Genomic DNA, 16,980 nt, shown 5'->3' with positions numbered 1-16,980 from the left:
TTGGACTCTAGCTCAAAGACTTGTGAGCATCTCTGCTGAGACTGCAGTCTGTCCACCGTCTTACATTCACTTGTATTTGTTCCTGCAGGCCCCGTCCTTTTACTGGGAGATAGAAATTGTCTCCTATGGAGACTCTGAGGAGGACAGTGGCCCAATTGTGTCCTTTGGTTTTGCCACGGAGGCAGAGAAGAGAGACGGCGCATGGACAAACCCTGTCGGCACATGTCTGTTTCATAAGTATGTTCATTTCCATATAAACTCTTGAGAGACTCCATACTTTTCCCACTGCTCTGTCTCTGACGTGAGTGCTGACTGCTATCCTTCTCTTTTGTGTTCCATCTCTGTGTGTCTGTCTCCTGTCTGTCTGTCTCTGTTATGTCAGTAATGGTAGGGCAGTACATTATAATGGCTCCAGTCTGCTGCAGTGGAAGAGTGTCAGACTGGATGTGGCTCTACTTCCTGGTGAGACAGGAGACAACATATGATTTTCTTCAAATACAATCTACTGTTTCTTTTGTTTGATTTAGTCAACTTAGAAATCCATACAGCAATGTGTGTTATGGATTTGAACTGAAACTCCTTAAAAGCATTGTATCTTATCTGGCTACTTAAAAAAAGAAGATATTTTGCAAGCATAACTTTCTCCCTTAATTCAGGTTGGAACTAGTCTTAACATTGAATCATAGCTGAGTGTGACCGTTTGTATAAACACAGGCGACGTGGCAGGAATAGGCTGGGAGCGTTCTGAGGGCACTCCTCCACCTCCTGGTCAGGCCCCTAAAGGCAGGGTCTACTTTACGTACTGCGGCCAGCGGCTCAGCCCCATCCTTGAGGATGTAGCAGGTGGAATGTGGCCCCTGGTACACATTCAAAAAAAGGTTGGTTTCTGTTGACATTGCTTTATATTTAAATTGTTTTTAATATTAAAGTTTTTCAGCGACACAATTTTCCCTCAGAATTAATGTACTTAATCTTCTGTTTTTGTGCAATATTATCTGTCAATAATGAAATTATGCTGCTATTTATTCACCGTACTGTTGTTCATTGCAATTCTTCAATAATATAAATATTGTACATATCCTTACCCTTTTATATTTTTCTTTATATTTGTATCCTATTTCTTTATCTACCTTCTTTCTATTATTATTTCCATTCCTTAGGCCTTGATGTGCAATGTGTGCAACTGTAAAACAAGAATTTCCCCTTGGGGATCAATAAAGTATTTCTGATTCTGATTCTTTTATTTTCTTTCCCTTTTTTGGTAGAACTCAAAGATCCGTGCCAACTTTGGGAACCGGCCATTTGCATACGCGGAAGGCCAAGCACACAGAAATGCGGCTGACTTGTGTGTAGACCTTGCAGAGGAAATAAGTGCAAATTTTGAAGCACTGCCCTTTGCAATGGCCTCAGACAGTGATAACGATGCAGGCGCAAGTGTTACCTCTGACTCTGGCTCCCATGGACCCCCTTGTCGGATTGCAGCTGTAGCAGCCGCTCAGCAACGTATGTTTATCACCTTCGTTTCAGCTTGTTCCTCATCAAACATGCATGCTTTTCCTCAACCTCTTTGATTTTGCATAAATATAGGGCATGCACTACATTCATACAATGATTGTGTATAATTTTGTCTCCCAGTTGGTAATATGTATTTTCCTTTTTTGTCATTTCCTGTTGTCACAGAGTACAACAGTGACCTGTCGTGCCATTACAAAGTTGAGCTGAGCTACGAGAACCTGGTCACCTCTGGGCCTGACCCACATCCTCCTCCTATCGCAGATGATGAAAGTGATGATGAGGATGATGATGATGTCCCAAGAGTGAGTGGGGCGTCTACTTCTCCACAATCCTCATCTTCATCTTCTAATAAAGACTTAAAATATTTTTAAGTTTGCTCTCTTCATTGTTTATTTGGATTTGTGTTTAACTTTAGGAGGACCACTATGCCTTGCTGGTAAAGGCCTGGGAGACCAAAGTGTTCCCTACCATTCGTAGGCGGTTTCGTAACGAGGCTGAAAGGAAATCTGGCTTGGACCAAATCAAAGGAGCCCTGCAGCTAGGTAAAGAATAAAAGAATATGATTAAAACATGACCTAAACTACTAGTTCAATACATAGCAAATTACCATAACATAAAACAATATGTGATCAAAGCAAAGGAGTAAATGGGCAATAGTGGTAAGTAAAAAGTTGCTTGGTTTACAGTACAGGGGCCAAGGACAAGCATAAGACATTACATCACTTAATGTCCAGCTGAACAAAGCTTTACAATTTGTAAACATGGGAAGAAGCTCAAACATTTGGTCTATCTACCACACGCATGTTTGCTTTACTTTTAGAATCACTCTTCTACTGTTAAAATGCTTTCAACACTATCGCTATTAATTCTTCTGCTTTCATGCAACACACAAGCAGGGCACTGTCGTAAATATAATTAGAAGTTACTTATCCTTTTAATAATTGCACTTTGTTCTAATTTTGTTTTAATGCTACAGTTAAATGAGTTTCTTAATTATTGGTTAAACATGGACTACTTGTACTACTAACACATTTTATCTCCACGGTCCAGGCATGGTTGACATTGCGAGACAGACAGTGGAGTTCCTGTATGAAGAGAATGGCGGCATTCCTCGTGACCTTTACCTCCCTACCATTGAGGACATCAAGGATGAGGCCAACAAGTTCACTATTGACAAAGTTCGCAAAGGTACCTTTTACCTACATCATTATACTTTAAGTTAAATTAAGCAAACTTCAGAGTACATTGTAAGTAAGCTCTGTATTAAAACTGTTGATTTTGACACATTGTACTGCTGCAAATAAAACTTGTCTGTGGTACATGTGCCAAATTAATTGAACCATATGATAATTTGCATACTCAACACAGGCTTGACTGTGGTCATCCGCTGTCCGGACAGCAACAATACCAACAGCACTACAGGAGGGACAGCCCTGCCGAAGTTTGCTATCCGGGGCATGTTAAAGACTTTTGGTTTGCATGGGGTAGTGCTGGATGTGGATTCCGTAAGTACAAAACGTGATGCTTCATTGTTTTGAGCCGTTATTTGGATATTACTAAACACCTTTACATAAACATTAACAATACACCAGTTTCTTTCCCACAAGCAAACATCTTCCAGCAGCCTGGTCACATATTAATTCAAATAATATTCCAAAAAAGAAAATATTTAAGAAGAAAATAGATCAATGAATGGATCACCATAAAAATCATCATAATCATCATCATCACCCAGTGATTACTAATAAAAGGTTCTTTTCCTGAATTCCTATGCACTCCATAACTAAGATTTTTTCAAACAGCTATTTCAGTCGTTGTTAATTAGGGCTGCACGATTAATCTAATCGCAGAGTGTGTGTGCGCTGCAGTCTGCTCATTATCTCCACCCACTCCTGGCTCTCGCATGTGCCCCTAAAACAGAAAAGCCTATGTGTAATGAGAAAAATGTTTTATGAGCAGTGTGCCAGTAACTTTTAAGACAACAACCTACCGTAAACCCCCCGCTCCCTCCCACCTCGCTGCCGCCGCTAATCATTCAAAGCATAGTCGGACTCGTCACCGGAGCGACGAGAGAAATGCTGGTGCACCAGTCACTGTGTGACAGAGACAGAGATCAACTGCAGCTGAAGCAGTAGGCTAAGACAGAAGAAAACCAGGAGAAGATAAGGAAGGTTTGGGTTTGGCTCGCTGCCATTTAACGTTCGCTGTGTCGGTGCCTTTTGTTGTTCAACATGTTCAGCTTTTCACACAGCCGACATGCTTTTCAGTCACTTTTCGTCAACCAATCAATCACAGCCTGGATGAAGCGGGACATTAAAAAAAGTTTGACGTGCTACGGTAAATCATGAAATGTTGAACAAAATGATTATTGACAAGTTAGTACTTAGCATTAATAAATTAGAGACCAATGTAGAGCATTTTGCTTGCACAAGGATTTAATGAATAAAAACAACCCACAGAAATGAACTCTAGGTAAAGAAAAGTATACTATTAGACTATATAAAATTCTAATGAATGTAGTATTTAATATAACTATTAACTAAACAGTATGCTCTTTATTTAATACACTCATGTACAGTTCCTCCTCCAGTTTGTGGATAGAGAATCTGCAGTGGACATTGAGCTGGTGTCAGGATGACAGTGTACCCATATTTGCTGCTTCTAGCCTCCTCCTCTGTAGAGCAACTTGCTCCCCTTGTTCTGTTTTAGATCTGTTTTACTTGTTATTGTTATAAACATTGTTTAACTTTATTCAAGTTGAGAAATGCACATTTCAAAATGTCGACTCATAGTAGCCTACCATTTGTTTCATTATAATCGCATCGCAAATCTCAATATTGTCCACAATAATCTCAGTATGACTTTTTCTTCAAATTGTGCAGCCCTATTGTGAATCATTCATATCAATCATCTCAGTCATATCTTTTATATCATTAAACAAAAGATGGCAAATTAGACTTTCTTCTCCAAAAGTTGATTTCTTTCCCCTTTTTTAATAAGAAGAGCCAGCTCTTATTTGAGCACAAATAGTTTAATTTAAAAAGTACACAACTTGGGATTGCTCAAAATCTTCTTGGCCCAGTCATATTTACACTTATACACCTTCTCCCTTACAGACCCAATCAATTTTCTGCAACTCTTCTATCAAACACCTATTATATATATCTTTTAACCAAGGCTTATTTTTTTGTATATGCCATTTAAATATTTGTTTGGCTTGCCTGTTTCCAACAATATCTATTAACTTATTCTGTAGGCATAGAATTGTAGCACATTTGTTGAAGCCCAGGAAATGCCTAATGGTATGTTTATGAACAGCTTCGTTCATTGAGTACCTCCCTGGCCCCAAACCCCAGCAGTCTAATTAAGGACTAGACAAACACCAGCTTGAAAAAGTATCTCTAATTGATTTAATTTAGCCAATAACTCCTGTCTACGGACTCTGAGAGTTCTCATGTGCCATACAAAAAATCCATATGCTCATCAACATAAAAGCCGAAATAATTTGTTGACTTCAACTTGTCCAGGTGAATGAGCTGGTACAGGTGGAAACCTACCTGCGCAGTGAGGGGGTGCTGGTGAGGTATTGGTACCCTATTGAGATGCTGGAGCGCCCGCCTGCCGGATCTCGACGCACTGCGGCTAATGGCTTAGTCTCACTAGACAGTAGCAACATTCAGATTCATAGGTAATGTATGGACCTAATGGGGATGAGCGTAATATAAATGCATCCTGTATCAGTGTTCAAAATTCAATCTTTTGCTGTTTAACTGTAGGGAACTGCTTCGCTGTGAGAGTGCGCTGGCTCGGTTATACTGCCGTATGGCCTTGCTCAACATCTTTGCCCCCAAGAACCCCCACACCTTCACTCGTCTCTTCCACATACCTGCTATCCGTGACATCACTTTAGAACACCTGCAGCTGCTGTCTAATCAGCTGCTGGCTCCACCCCTCCCTGGTGAGTATTAATCTTTCTTGTGAATAACTGGATCTCTGTGTGATGTTTATAACCTTTTGTAGTTCTGTGCTGATTGCTCTGATGTTGTTCTTCCTGCAGATGGCACTATTAGTTCTAGTTCTATCCTACTGGCCCAGTCGGTGCTTCACAACCTCCAGGGCCAAAGCTGCTCTCCCTCAGACCTTTTCTACCAGGGTAATGTTCAGCCCATCCGGGAGTGGCTGACAGTTGCCATCACCCGTGCCTTGCATCAAGGAGAGGAAAGCCTGCTGGAGCTCACAAAGCAGATCTGCTGCTTCCTACAGGTCAGTACAATCAGTGCTTGATTTAATAAACTTGTCTGCATACCTAGTATGAGTCAGTGTAAAACTGCTAATCTTCTATTGTAATTCTGTTCACTTTGTCAGAATGCACCAGATCAGTTTACATCTGAAGAGTTTCCAGTGACGGAGTCAAAGGTTAGCATGGATGTCAGCTTTCCAGGCGCTGCATTTGTGATCGCGTCCTGCAAGGAGAGCCAGCTAGGCTGCCGCAAAGAGTGAGTTCCTTAGAAGAATTCAACTTCAGCAAGTCATGATGATCTCAGATTTTCTAACCATCCATTTCCTGCAAAAATATTTAAATTCTCTCCTGTCTCTTCCACTCCATTAGCTCCAGCCTTTATAAGGCTCCTTGGGCTCGAGTCATGGTGTATGGCCTGGGTCACAAAGTGCGTAGAAATGGCCAGCTAAATCTGATGGAGGCTGTGTGCTATCCTCTGGATGCCTCACCTACCAACACAGGCCTTACCCCTCCTCCCACAACCAACCAATACCCATCTGTTATCATACCGACTGATAAGGTTCACATCAAACTGGGTGAGTATCTGACTCCCAAAAGGAAATTCATACAGGCTGCTTCCCCTTTTTGTAAAAACAGTAATCTGGCACAGGATAAAATTTAATGAAATATCCAACTGTCTTGATTGTAGGAGTGTCGCCCCCTCCTGGTGCTGTACTGGTGCTGCACTCCTTGCCACTTGAGTTTCCTCTGGCCATGGCATTTGCTGAACAGCTGTTGACGTGGAAGCTGGGAGAAAGCGGTGAGCGATCAGAGGATGAGCTGGACACAGTGCCCTCATCTGTGCTGCTGCAGGTGGTAGAACTACTAGGTAGGTTGAACCACCAATTAATAAGCCAAATTCATTAACCTGTATTTGCTGTGCATGTTAGTGTAATGCAACCCTAATAAATTCCTTCTCCACAATCACCCAACAGGCACATAAGTGGATTTTATCGGTTTTATTTTAAATTATTTGCTTGAATTTAATGTTTAGTTTGTGTATTAAAAATATTTTAAAAACATAGAGATATATTACCTCTCTGCATGTGGGATTTCAAGTATTTATCAAAACTGCACTCCTCAGAAAGAACAAGGACACAGGAGTTGGTGGGCTAGTTAAACCTGCATATTCATTATTCTTTACTACTAGCTCCAGAAATCATAGAAGAACTTTGAAAGCCAAACATAAATAAAGATTTCCTGATATCCCATTTTTCACTGTTTTCTATGTCATTGTTCATATTGTTTTAGGTGGTCTGCTTTGGACCACTGATCTGGCTCCCTCCATCAAAGAACTCATATTTCACTTGCTGGCTGAGCTTTTGCGCAAGATCCACCACTTGGAGCAGCGCAGAAGCCCTGCTGGTCTCTCTAGCTCCATCGCTCTGCTGCTAAACCCCTGCCTTGCCGTGCTCATGGCCCTCCAGACAGAACTCCGGAAGCTCTACGACCGGGAGACTCAGGGATGGACTGCTGGAGGGGCTGGAGCAGGAGGGTCGTCTTCTGGAGGCGTCGCGTTGGCTCTGGGGGCAGAACAGAGCCGGTTCTCCACTTACTTCCACGCTCTGATGGAGGTGTGTCTGGCTGTGGCAGAGGTGACGCTTCCCCTCAATGTTGGCGGCTCTTCAGTGGGAGCCCTGTCCTCGACCAGCGCCCCTAACCTTAGTGACTCTTCTTCATCTTCGTCATCGTCCCCTGGACAGACACCACAGAGCCCCAGTCTGCTATCCAAACGTAAGAAGGTGAAGATGAAGCGTGAGAGAGCAGCGGCTGCAGTGGCAGCAGCAGTCTCTGGGAAGCGGGGAAGTGGAGGAGCACGGTTGTCAGAGAGTGACAGTGCACTGCTGAACATGGCGGGGAGTAAACCTGAGGACATGCTGTGGTTCCACCGCTGCCTCACTCTCCTAATGATCCTACGACATCTTGCCAACAAGGACCCGCAGGGCTTAAGCGTGACCAGCGATGCAGTGACAGATGCCTGCCAGGCCTTGGTGGGCCCCACTGCCCACAGTCGCCTGCTGGTGCTCTCAGGTATACCCACGCACCTGGAGGAGGCCGTTGTTCGGAATGCTATCCGCAGGGCTTGCAACGCACATGGAGGGCTCTTCAAAGATGAAGTCTTCATCCCTTTGCAGGAAGAGGACCCCAAAAAGCCCAAAGCTGGAGCTGGGGTTTCTAGCCCTCAGGATGGCAAACTGTGCTCTGAACCTGAGCGCCACTTTCCCAACAATGGAGGTCCTGAGAGTCCTGACAGCTCTAGCAGTGTGACTCCAGCTATGAGCGTGAGTGCTTCGGCTTCTACCAGCCAGACTTCGATCTGCAGCTCGTCTCAGGGAGTCTCCCGCACTGCCAGTGAACTTTCTGTCGATCAGGAGCTGTTAGCTGTTCCTCCAGCTCCCGCTGCTGCAGCTTCAGCTGTTACATACCCCCAGCAGGGCCCCCAAGACCCCCAGACTGTGTCTAGTCAGGAGAGTCTAGATACCTCCCTGTGTAGTACAGGAAGCCTGGGGAGTCTCGGCAGCTTGGGGGAGCCTCTCGATAGTGCAGAAACACAGTCACTGTCAGATGGGGGCTCTATGCACACAGTCACCTCACTGGAGAGCAATGCAGTCTTGGCCAGGCCCATCAAGGGTTATGCTGTCATAGAGGTGGGTTGATTAAGAGCACCATAATAGATCTAAGCTGTTTGATTTCGTTTGAGGAAATACACTTGTATTTCTTTTGTTAATTTTAGGTCCGTTCTCGGGCCAAAGTGGAAAAAATCCGCGCCAGTCTTTTCAACAGCAGTGACCTGATTGGTTTGTCCAGTCTGGAAGGTGAAGAGGAGCTTATGGAGTTGACCAATGAGGAGATCCTTACAGCCTCCAGTGTTAACCAAAGCCTGTTTGACACACAGGGAAGCTCCGCGCTTGAAGACTACTTCCTGGACAAGTCAGTCAGAGGTTGGTGTTTGATTGATTAGATATTTTCTGCTTTTAGACAGTGCCATTAGTTCTGCCAGTATAAAAATCTCAAATGATCTCTCTCTATCTTTCAAGGTGACAAGCTTGTACCTGGAGCACGAGATGTCCTCACAGATATTTTTAAGAGCTGTGTGCACTCAGAGCAGATGCTTAGCCTCACACCGGCCAAACCAGTTAAAGTGTCTGACATTTACCTCAGCAAGGAGCAGATCAACTCTCAGACCCCTGGAAACCTACTGCATACTTTCTTCACCAATGTTAGACCTCCAAAGAAAGTACTTGAGGACCAGCTTACTCAGGTATATAAGACATTGGCAGGGAATGTTAAAAATGCTGTGATTTAACGTCATTCACTGAATCATCCAATGATCCTGTTTTGCAGTAAATTTTCATGTGTTGCATGTTGAAAGTCCTGCTCTTCCATCTGAAGTCAACAACCACAAATAAATAGTTAATGTATATTCAGTATAAAGTATTAACACATGTCAAAATAATTTGGTTCTTTCAGATTCTAAGAAAGTATGGCACTCCCAAGCCCAATAAGAACAAATACAGCAAAGCAGGAAAAGAACAGCACCAAGGCAAGGTAGTGAGCACCAAGAGGCCCATCACCAAACCTCCCACCAAGGAAAAGTCAGTGCTCAACAGTGTCAGGTGAGTCATTTCCCACACAACACTTTCACACTTTGACACAGTAATTGAATTAAATAAGCTGGTCTCTTGCCTCTGCCAGGACTGCACTGAGTGAGAAGAAGACTGTCCTGAAACCAAAGTCTCCTGAGAAATCCAGACCTGATGAGAAAGATGTGGAAAAATCTCCTGCTAAGAAAACTGAAGGTTGGCAGTAATACACACTTTGACCACACTGAACACGTTAGTTGATTGATGGTTCCAAGTTATAGACAGTGGAGTTAATATAGTAGTTGTGAAATGTTTCCAACAGTTACATTTTGTCTTAAGAATTATACTATCAGATGTGTGCAGAGATGACTGTGCTGTGATCTTCTGCCTTTGTCTTTGTTTTATATAACTAGAAATTAAATATATCTTGGTATGTTCTTACTGTCTATCAGACAAAATAGCAATCTGAAGTTCTGACATTTCACTCTGGTAACTAATTATGGGGCTCTTCTATGATGCTCTACTACCCTACAAGAGTAAATTTGAGTCCTGTTTTGAAACCAGGAGCTGACTCACATACCACTTTGTTTTCTTTAGTCCCAGAAGAGAAGTACCTGACACTGGAGGGCTTCCATAGATTTGCTGTTGACCGGGCCAAGCAGGACATCCGTAGTGTCTGGAGAGCAATTTTGGCTTGTGGTTATGACCTCCACTTTGAAAGGTGAGACTGGGGAAAGTCAACTGTAACTCAGATACTGTCACATATCAAAATGTTCTAGCATAGAAAGCACTTCATTTTAACACTTCTCATCTGATTGCACTCTAGCATGACATGTTATGAGGATTTAAAACATATAGCAACCCAACAAATCTATTACTGAATTCAGGACAATTTCTCTGACTTTTTGATTCGTCAAACAGGTGTAGTAGCAGGTAGAATTTTTTTGTCTTAATCTATGATATTATGACCCATGTTTTTCCCAGTCCAATGCCTTTTAATGCTAAGCATCTGCTGACACTGAATCAAATGTGATAGTTATGTACAACACATTTACATTTATTCATTTAGCTGACGCTTTTATCCAAAGCGTCTTACAATTGCTATATGTGTCAGAAGTCGCACGCCTCTGGAGCAACTAGGGGTTAAGTGTCTTGCTTAGGGACACATTGGTGGACGTGTCACAGTGGGAACTGAACCCGAGTCTCTCACACCAAAGGCATGTGTCTTATCCACTGCTCCATCGCCAGTTATGTATATTTTTATTAAATACACAATGTACAATGTACACTTTGCCCAGTGTTTAAAATGCATAAAGCCAATCATTTGATGTACATTAGCAGTTTGATGGCTATATAACTTATTTTAACACACATTCCAGACATATTAGATGGTCTATAATCTAGACCATCTATTACCTAAACATCTAGACTCTAGATGTTTAGGTAATACTCATAGGTGAGCACTGACCACAGAGTATTTCACTTTCAAATACCTGTTCATCTTTGATCACTGACTGTTAATCTTATTAATATAAGTGATTAAACAATATGGGAGGTCTCTCTATAACAGCAACTGTCTTCTGTATTAGGTGCACTTGTATAGACACCCGTCACGCCCAGAAGGCCTGTAGGAAGTGGAGCTTGGAAATGGACGTGGCATTAGTCCAGTACATCAACAGGCTCTGCCGTCACCTGGCTATCACACCAGCCAGACTACACCCCCATGAAGTCTACCTGGACCCCAGTGATATTGCTGATCCTCGTGTGGCCTGCCTGCTCAGTAAGTTAACCATTTGATTGTTTCCTTCTTTGTAGTAAACATGTTGGTGTTCTTGTTGTTCTTTTCCCCTTCTTCCAGTAATATTGTTCGAATGCAGTGCACATATTGTCATCTGTAATGTAACATGCGGTTGCTTACAAAACACTTAATTATTTATTTTGGCTGCATACTGTAAGTCACACTAGTGTATTTAACCTTTGTGTGTGTGTGTGTGTGTTGCGGCATTTTTTTTAGATGTGCCTGTAGAGAGCTTGCGCTTGCGCTTTGCTCTACTGCAGTCCCTCAACAACACCCTGGAGAGTTTCTTCCTGCCGCTTGTGGAGCTGAGACAGACGGAGACCTATCAGAACAGCATTGCAGCGCTGTTATGTGAGGCCAAAGGTGAGCAGGATCTGAGTCAGCACAGATCAAGCCAGTCAAGTGGACAAAGTCAACTGTGTGGGTGTGACTGTATCAGTGTCTCTGCCTTGTTAAAACACAAACGGCCAGGTCTCTGTGTTTAAATAAAGGTTTAAAACAAAATGTATGAACTGGACTGAAAAGTGAATCTGATCAGATCTTGTCCTTATAGACTAATCACCCCTTCTTCCATCTCCACTGTGTACAGGTCTAATCTTCTACGACACTAAGGTCACTGTAATGAACAGAGTACTGAATGCCACAGTACAGCGGACAGCTGACCATGCTGCCCCAGAGATTACACTGGACCCTCTAGAGATTGTGGGAGGTAATGACTTGTTTACATGTTTATTGTTTCCAGTTTTGTATTACTTGTACTGGATCTTTAAAAACATGCTCTCTGTGTCTCTCTTCAGGTGAGATCAGATCATCAGAGAACACGTATTTCTGCCAGGCAGCACGCCAGCTGTCTTGTATGCCGTCGTCCCAGCTTTGTGTAAAACTGGCCAGCGGAGGAGACCCAACTTATGCCTTTAACATCCGCTTTACTGGAGAGGAAGTTCATGGCACAAGTTAGAATTTCATTTTTTATTACTTTTTCTGTACTGCCTTGCTGTCTCTCACTTGTCAAGATTTGTTTTTTCAAACCTAACTACAGCTTTGAATCTGTCTCTCCAGGTGGCTCCTTCAGACATTTCCTATGGCAGGTGTGTAAGGAGTTACAGAGTTCTGCTCTTTCCCTGCTTCTCCCCTGCCCCAGTGCTGCAGCCAACCGTAACAAGGTAAGGTTGATCAGTGAAGAAAAGTTTTCAGTATGTCCTGTTCTTGACACTTTTGTTCTTACCAACACGGCGAATAATTCCTAGCCTGGATTGGCCCGTTTCTTCCTGAAATTTCAATGTGTCTTCACAGTTTTGAAGCATTACAAAAGTTATATGAAACATTACAGTGTGTTCTGTTGATAGCACAATTGCAAGAATATGGTCTTTCTAAGAATAATATCTGGTAAAACAAAGGTGGTGTGTTACGAATCATAGTTGATTTTCTGCTTTCCTCAGGGGAAGTACATCCTGACGCCCTGCCCCATCAGCTATGCAGAGGAACAGTTGTTGCACTTCTTTGGTCAGCTTCTGGGCATAGCCATCCGTGCAGATGTGCCACTTCCTTTGGACCTACTTGGCTCCTTTTGGAAAGGTCTGGTGGGCGAGTCCCTCGACCCAGAGCAGGACCTGCAGGAAGCTGATGTGCTCACATACAACTATGTCAAGAAGTTTGAAAATGTAAGGGTGTATACCTCTCGTCTATCCCTGCTTATACTATGGTGCTAGTGACCTTAACATGAACTCTGTTCTGTGACCCTGCAGGTGAGTGATGAGACAGAGCTGGAGGCTTTGTGTGCTGAGATCTCGTCCCAGCACCATTCGGGAGAAAGCCCTGACTCCCCCAGCCGGCCGTGCTGCACCTTCACCTACATCACTATGACAGGCGAGGAGGTGGAGCTTTGTCAGGGAGGTCGCAGCCTCACTGTCGGGTACAGGAAACTTGCTCAGATCATTGTTTTCCTGTCATTATAAGTTCTTTCATGCAGTTATCAGCAGCTCATTATAGTCTGATATCTTCATCTTGTGTATATGTCTATATATAAATATATTGTATGCTTGTTTGTGTGCATTAAGCTGGGAGAACAAGGATGTGTATGCGCGGGCGGTGCGGAGCCTCCGTCTGAGGGAGCTGCAGAACGTGGAGTGTATGACGGCAGTGCGCGCAGGGCTCGGCTCAATCATTCCCCTGCAGCTGCTCACCATGCTCATCCCCCTCGAGATGGAGCTGCGCACCTGTGGCTTGCCTTACATCAACCTGGAGTTCCTTAAGGTATGCATACATATATTTGTGTGAAATTGTTGTATATACTACAAGGCAACATTTCTTCACATACCATGACATATTTATTAGTGATTGTCCCAGAACATGTTAGCAGTGTCAGCTGTAGCACCTTAACTGGCTAGTCAGTGTAGATTTGAATTTTTCCCATTGTTGATATATGAGAGAGAGATGAATTGGAGAGAGATGACCTGTAAGAGTTACATGAGAAACTATTATTTCTTTTTTTCTAATAGCACGAATCAGATCTAATCAGTCTGCTCTCTCCCTCTGTAGGCTCACACTATGTACCAGGTGGGTCTGATGGAGACTGACCAGCACATTGAGTTCTTCTGGACTGCCCTGGAGATGTTCACTCAAGAGGAGCTCTGCAAGTTCATCAAGTTTGCCTGCAACCAGGAGCGCATACCGTTCACCTGCCCCTGCAAGGACGGGGGGCCAGACACCGCCCACGTTCCCCCGTACCCTATGAAGATCGCCCCTCCTGATGGAGCGGCAGGTAATGGCTAAGAAGGTTTTAACAGGGCCGTGATTTGACACAAAAGCTCCTATCTCTGTGTGATGTTCTTCGTGCTTTTAGTGCAGAAAGTACTGATAATGATGATCGAAGCAGCACAGACTTTGAACCCACTATTTGCCTTAGTGTGTTGCTTTTGTAAATGAATAGGTTTGTATAATCGACATGTGAAGCAGTTACAATGTAGGAGGAACACTGTTCTGAACTTGATTTACTAGAGATAAGAATGGTTAACACTCACTTTTATCACCTTGACAAGCTTATTATTGCTAACACAACAACACATTGGCCTTCTGCTGTTCCATGAAAAACTCCAGTTGTTACACTCATTATGTAAGAGAAGTACCAGGTGATTTTGTTGTAATACGCCTTCCTGTTTTTCCCATCTCCTCAGGTCAGCCAGACTCTCGCTACATTCGCGTGGAGACCTGTATGTTCATGGTGAAACTGCCCCAGTACACATCTTTGGATGTGATGCTTGAGAAACTGCGATATGCCATCCACTACCGCGAGGACCCTCTCAGCGGCTAAGAAGACTTGACAACCCCACGTTCCCAAGTTTATATACCTGCCCCCTTCCCACTCCCATCTTACTTTTGACCCCTGCCTCCCTTTTCTCTCACAATCCTGGACGTTCCTCTGAGACAGACCACAGTCACAACGCTCTGCTGCTCCAACAAAACCACAAATCTAATTTATTTTTACTTTGAGTGGCTATTGATGCTTTGCATGTTTATCCCTGCTTTTTTTTAAATCGCAGTTTACACAAATACTACATTTCATGGTTATGCTTGACACGTATTTTTGTGAGGATTTCAGGGACGATAATCTGAACTTGCACTGACACCGTTAACAGGTGTCTGTTGTGGTTGCACTGAGTTTGAGGATGGCATTGTAGTGAAACAACTGTGACACAGTTTTTTGTTCGCCCTTACTTTGACCAGAGGGTTTAGCAAAGCTCAGTCGATTTCTGTGAATTTAACAACTTAATGGGATGATTTTCAGATCAGCACTTTACAGTTATAAGTTCAATTCATGATCGCTGAAATCTTTCTGCAGAAACATTTTAGTATGAAAGTGTGGTCTAGTTCTTCTCTGAGTTGCTGAGCTTTGCATTGCTGTGAAGGCAACAAAGAAACTGTTACTCTCCTAATGCTTAACCTAGCTGCCTCCCTCTGTCTCCCCTCTGTGGGGGTGATGATCTGAAACATGCCTTTGCTGTAGGAGTGGTTCTCCAGAGGGTGATGCTGGTTGTGTGTGAAAAGAAAACGATGGCAAATGACTTTAATAGAATTTCCTGACATTCGAGACAGAGGTACGACTACTACCAGGAAAAGGGAAACGTGTAATGCTGCCTATTTTTGACAATGACAGCTATGAGCAGGCAGAAGATGTGAACACAAGTGCTGTACAGGATAATATGTAGTTTATGGCCTGTTTAAAAAAATATGAACCGCTAATAGACAAGCTAACTTATGCCTATATAAACTGAATACATTTTATCGGAGTCTCTGAAGAGAGGGTATTTAAGTCATGTAAAAAGTACATATTAATCTATTAGTTTATAAAATTGCTCTTTTGATTTTTTTATATCTAAGTAACTGTGGCGGCATGGTAGGTCAGGTAGATTGGACAATAGGAGAGGCATGCTGGTTCTGACATACTGCATTTCAGGTTTGTAAAAACCTGTTGCTTTGTTAAAAAATTGGATGGAGAGGATGATCTCATGAGCTGCTCTCCCACATTGTGTGCTACTGCTACTGAATGTGCAACAGCCCTCCCTCACTCCCCAACACACACACACACACACACACACACACACACACACACACACACACACACACACACACACACACACACACACACACACACACACACACACACTGGGGGAGGGGCGGGGGTTATTTTAAGTTCTGCCTTTTCATAGTTTTCTTTAATGAAAGAAGAACAGGATTCTGCTGTTCTTTTTGTTTGTTCATTTTACCCATAACCAAATGTTTAGCTGTGTATAAAATTAAATAGGAAAAAAAAGATGTAAATAGAATGAAGTTATGTTTGATGGCAGTTTGTATTAATTGCTAATTCACTTCACCTTTATAATTTTTGTTTTATGGTTTGCACTACTCTTCCAAGAAAAGATTCTAAAATGAGCAAACTAGGTGATGTCTGTTGGATATCCAGTTTGTTGTGTTGTCATTTTTTTATGAATTTTGGAAATACCAGTAATCTTACCACCTTTGTCTTGTACTCAGATGGATTCAACGTCTTCTACTCATGGTGAAAGATGTTTTCTTGTGTGGGTAAAATCACCATTTTACTTAACTGAAAAACACAACAGAATCGATACTGGACGCATTTTGGATTGTTGAATTGCTTGCGAGTTTTAGTTTTGGTTCAATTCTTTTGAAGGGTGATATACCGCTGCTAACAGGGACGCTCTCTCTCTCCTACTCCTTCCTCCTCCGGGGGAGTAGATAAGGTTATAAAAAGGACATATCCATACAAAGAGGTGTTGCGAAAAAATGTGTGCTGTACATTTACTTGATATTTATTACAATTATTTATGGTTGCATTAACTTAACTTTTACTGTCTTACCTCTGCACATCAGAAACTTAACATATCTAAAATGGATTATACAGATGTAAAGAATCAGATGGCATTTGAGATTTCTGTGTCACAATAAAGAAATGTCTTCATGTACAAACACTGTTGAATTGTCCAGCTTTATGTCTTTTGCATATTGACTCAGCTACGACATTGATATTACTCCGTGTGGTTGGGAAAACACATCTCATTAATGAATGTTTTCTATTGCAACACTCCACCCCCAATGATTTTTACGTGTCTGTAAACCGGACACCTTTACAAAGCAGCGAGTGCTGGGCCAGGCCAGTTCTAGCTAGATCTCTAGTCATGCCCCTTGTTGACTCACTGTCTATAACGTGACCTATTCCACAGGAACCATCAAAAACTACAGAAGCTATGTCTGAGAAATGTGTCATCAGCAAAAATCTGGAGTAACTG

At 42.7% G+C, this 16,980-nt stretch overlaps 1 protein-coding gene across 4 annotated transcripts in view; it reads left to right on the top strand.

Moving 5' to 3' along the window:
• LOC123959735 (probable E3 ubiquitin-protein ligase HECTD4) overlaps positions 1–16,660 on the top strand; it is a 46,037-nt gene extending 29,377 nt beyond the window's left edge. For all 4 annotated transcript variants that reach the window (XM_046033986.1, XM_046033985.1, XM_046033987.1 and 1 more), the window contains exons 50-76: positions 1,266–1,503; positions 1,681–1,817; positions 1,931–2,057; positions 2,566–2,703; positions 2,884–3,020; positions 5,043–5,203; positions 5,292–5,473; positions 5,573–5,778; positions 5,881–6,011; positions 6,125–6,330; positions 6,444–6,623; positions 7,046–8,442; positions 8,529–8,736; positions 8,833–9,056; positions 9,266–9,411; positions 9,491–9,594; positions 9,976–10,099; positions 10,968–11,158; positions 11,393–11,539; positions 11,766–11,885; positions 11,974–12,129; positions 12,236–12,339; positions 12,616–12,837; positions 12,922–13,088; positions 13,234–13,429; positions 13,715–13,937; positions 14,350–16,660. In XM_046033986.1, coding sequence (XP_045889942.1) covers positions 1,266–1,503; positions 1,681–1,817; positions 1,931–2,057; positions 2,566–2,703; positions 2,884–3,020; positions 5,043–5,203; positions 5,292–5,473; positions 5,573–5,778; positions 5,881–6,011; positions 6,125–6,330; positions 6,444–6,623; positions 7,046–8,442; positions 8,529–8,736; positions 8,833–9,056; positions 9,266–9,411; positions 9,491–9,594; positions 9,976–10,099; positions 10,968–11,158; positions 11,393–11,539; positions 11,766–11,885; positions 11,974–12,129; positions 12,236–12,339; positions 12,616–12,837; positions 12,922–13,088; positions 13,234–13,429; positions 13,715–13,937; positions 14,350–14,486 — 5,709 coding nt within the window. In that variant the 3' untranslated portion in view covers positions 14,487–16,660. The remainder of the gene's footprint in view (positions 1–1,265; positions 1,504–1,680; positions 1,818–1,930; positions 2,058–2,565; positions 2,704–2,883; positions 3,021–5,042; positions 5,204–5,291; positions 5,474–5,572; positions 5,779–5,880; positions 6,012–6,124; positions 6,331–6,443; positions 6,624–7,045; positions 8,443–8,528; positions 8,737–8,832; positions 9,057–9,265; positions 9,412–9,490; positions 9,595–9,975; positions 10,100–10,967; positions 11,159–11,392; positions 11,540–11,765; positions 11,886–11,973; positions 12,130–12,235; positions 12,340–12,615; positions 12,838–12,921; positions 13,089–13,233; positions 13,430–13,714; positions 13,938–14,349) is intronic.
• The last annotated feature ends 320 nt before the right edge of the window (positions 16,661–16,980 follow it).

This window comes from Micropterus dolomieu, linkage group LG21 (assembly GCF_021292245.1).
Source record: "Micropterus dolomieu isolate WLL.071019.BEF.003 ecotype Adirondacks linkage group LG21, ASM2129224v1, whole genome shotgun sequence".
NCBI classification, from domain to species: domain Eukaryota; kingdom Metazoa; phylum Chordata; class Actinopteri; order Centrarchiformes; family Centrarchidae; genus Micropterus; species Micropterus dolomieu.
This window is presented reverse-complemented; position numbering and strand designations above follow the sequence as displayed.